Consider the following 757-nt stretch of genomic DNA (forward strand, 5'->3'; position numbering starts at 1 on the left):
AAGACATGAAAATTAACAAAAATCAAAAGGAACAGTGGGATAAATTATCCTTACTACTGTATCTATTCTTGAAGGACTTAGAGAGCACCCTGTATTTCAATGTGTGCTAAATATGACATTGTGAGACATCAAGGAAACAACAGTATAGTAGGATTATGAACAAAATCAGATCTTGGATTGGTTTATAAAAACAAAGAAGAATTCTGCATATTCCCGAATGCTTACCTGACCCCACACAAGTTCTCCTAATCCAATAAATACACACCACATCCACTGGTCAAGCTGCAGGGGAGAACAGCTAAATGGTTTTCCTCCAAACTGGACAATTACTATCTACAAAGATAAAGCAGAGAAGAAAGGGGGTAGAGATATTTTCTGGGGAAAAAACTAAAACAAAACAACACTCCCTCCCAAAAAACCGCAACAAATGACTTTCAGTCATATTTTACTTTAGATTTTACTTTGTGGTTCTACATATTACAGCTCTGCTGGTTTGATTCCAACATATTTTACCAGCAGAAGAGTCAAATGTCTGATTAACAATCTACTGTTTAGTGGACTGAATCTGAAGAGCACTCAAAATCAAAATAATATATTGTAAATACATCATTTAATGCTCTTAGGTCAAATTACCAGAAGTACACTTTTGGATCTCATCCAGCAAAAGCTGCAGAGTCTCAGTCACTAAAATCAAATCTGAACTGAAGGTCAGAAAAAGCCACACCAGTTCAGACTAAGGCTTCCTGAGCCTCAGACC

General features: G+C 36.5%; 1 protein-coding gene across 1 annotated transcript in view; it reads right to left on the reverse strand.

Annotated features, from left to right (window-relative positions):
* Positions 1-757, reverse strand: part of LOC104273329 (plasma membrane calcium-transporting ATPase 2-like) — a 168,156-nt gene that overhangs the window by 20,997 nt on the left and 146,402 nt on the right. The window contains 1 exon segment of the mRNA XM_009868638.1: positions 226-333. Within this exon segment, the coding sequence (XP_009866940.1) occupies positions 226-333 (108 nt within the window).

This window comes from Apaloderma vittatum, unplaced genomic scaffold (assembly GCF_000703405.1).
Source record: "Apaloderma vittatum isolate BGI_N311 unplaced genomic scaffold, ASM70340v1 scaffold2864, whole genome shotgun sequence".
NCBI lineage: Eukaryota > Metazoa > Chordata > Aves > Trogoniformes > Trogonidae > Apaloderma > Apaloderma vittatum.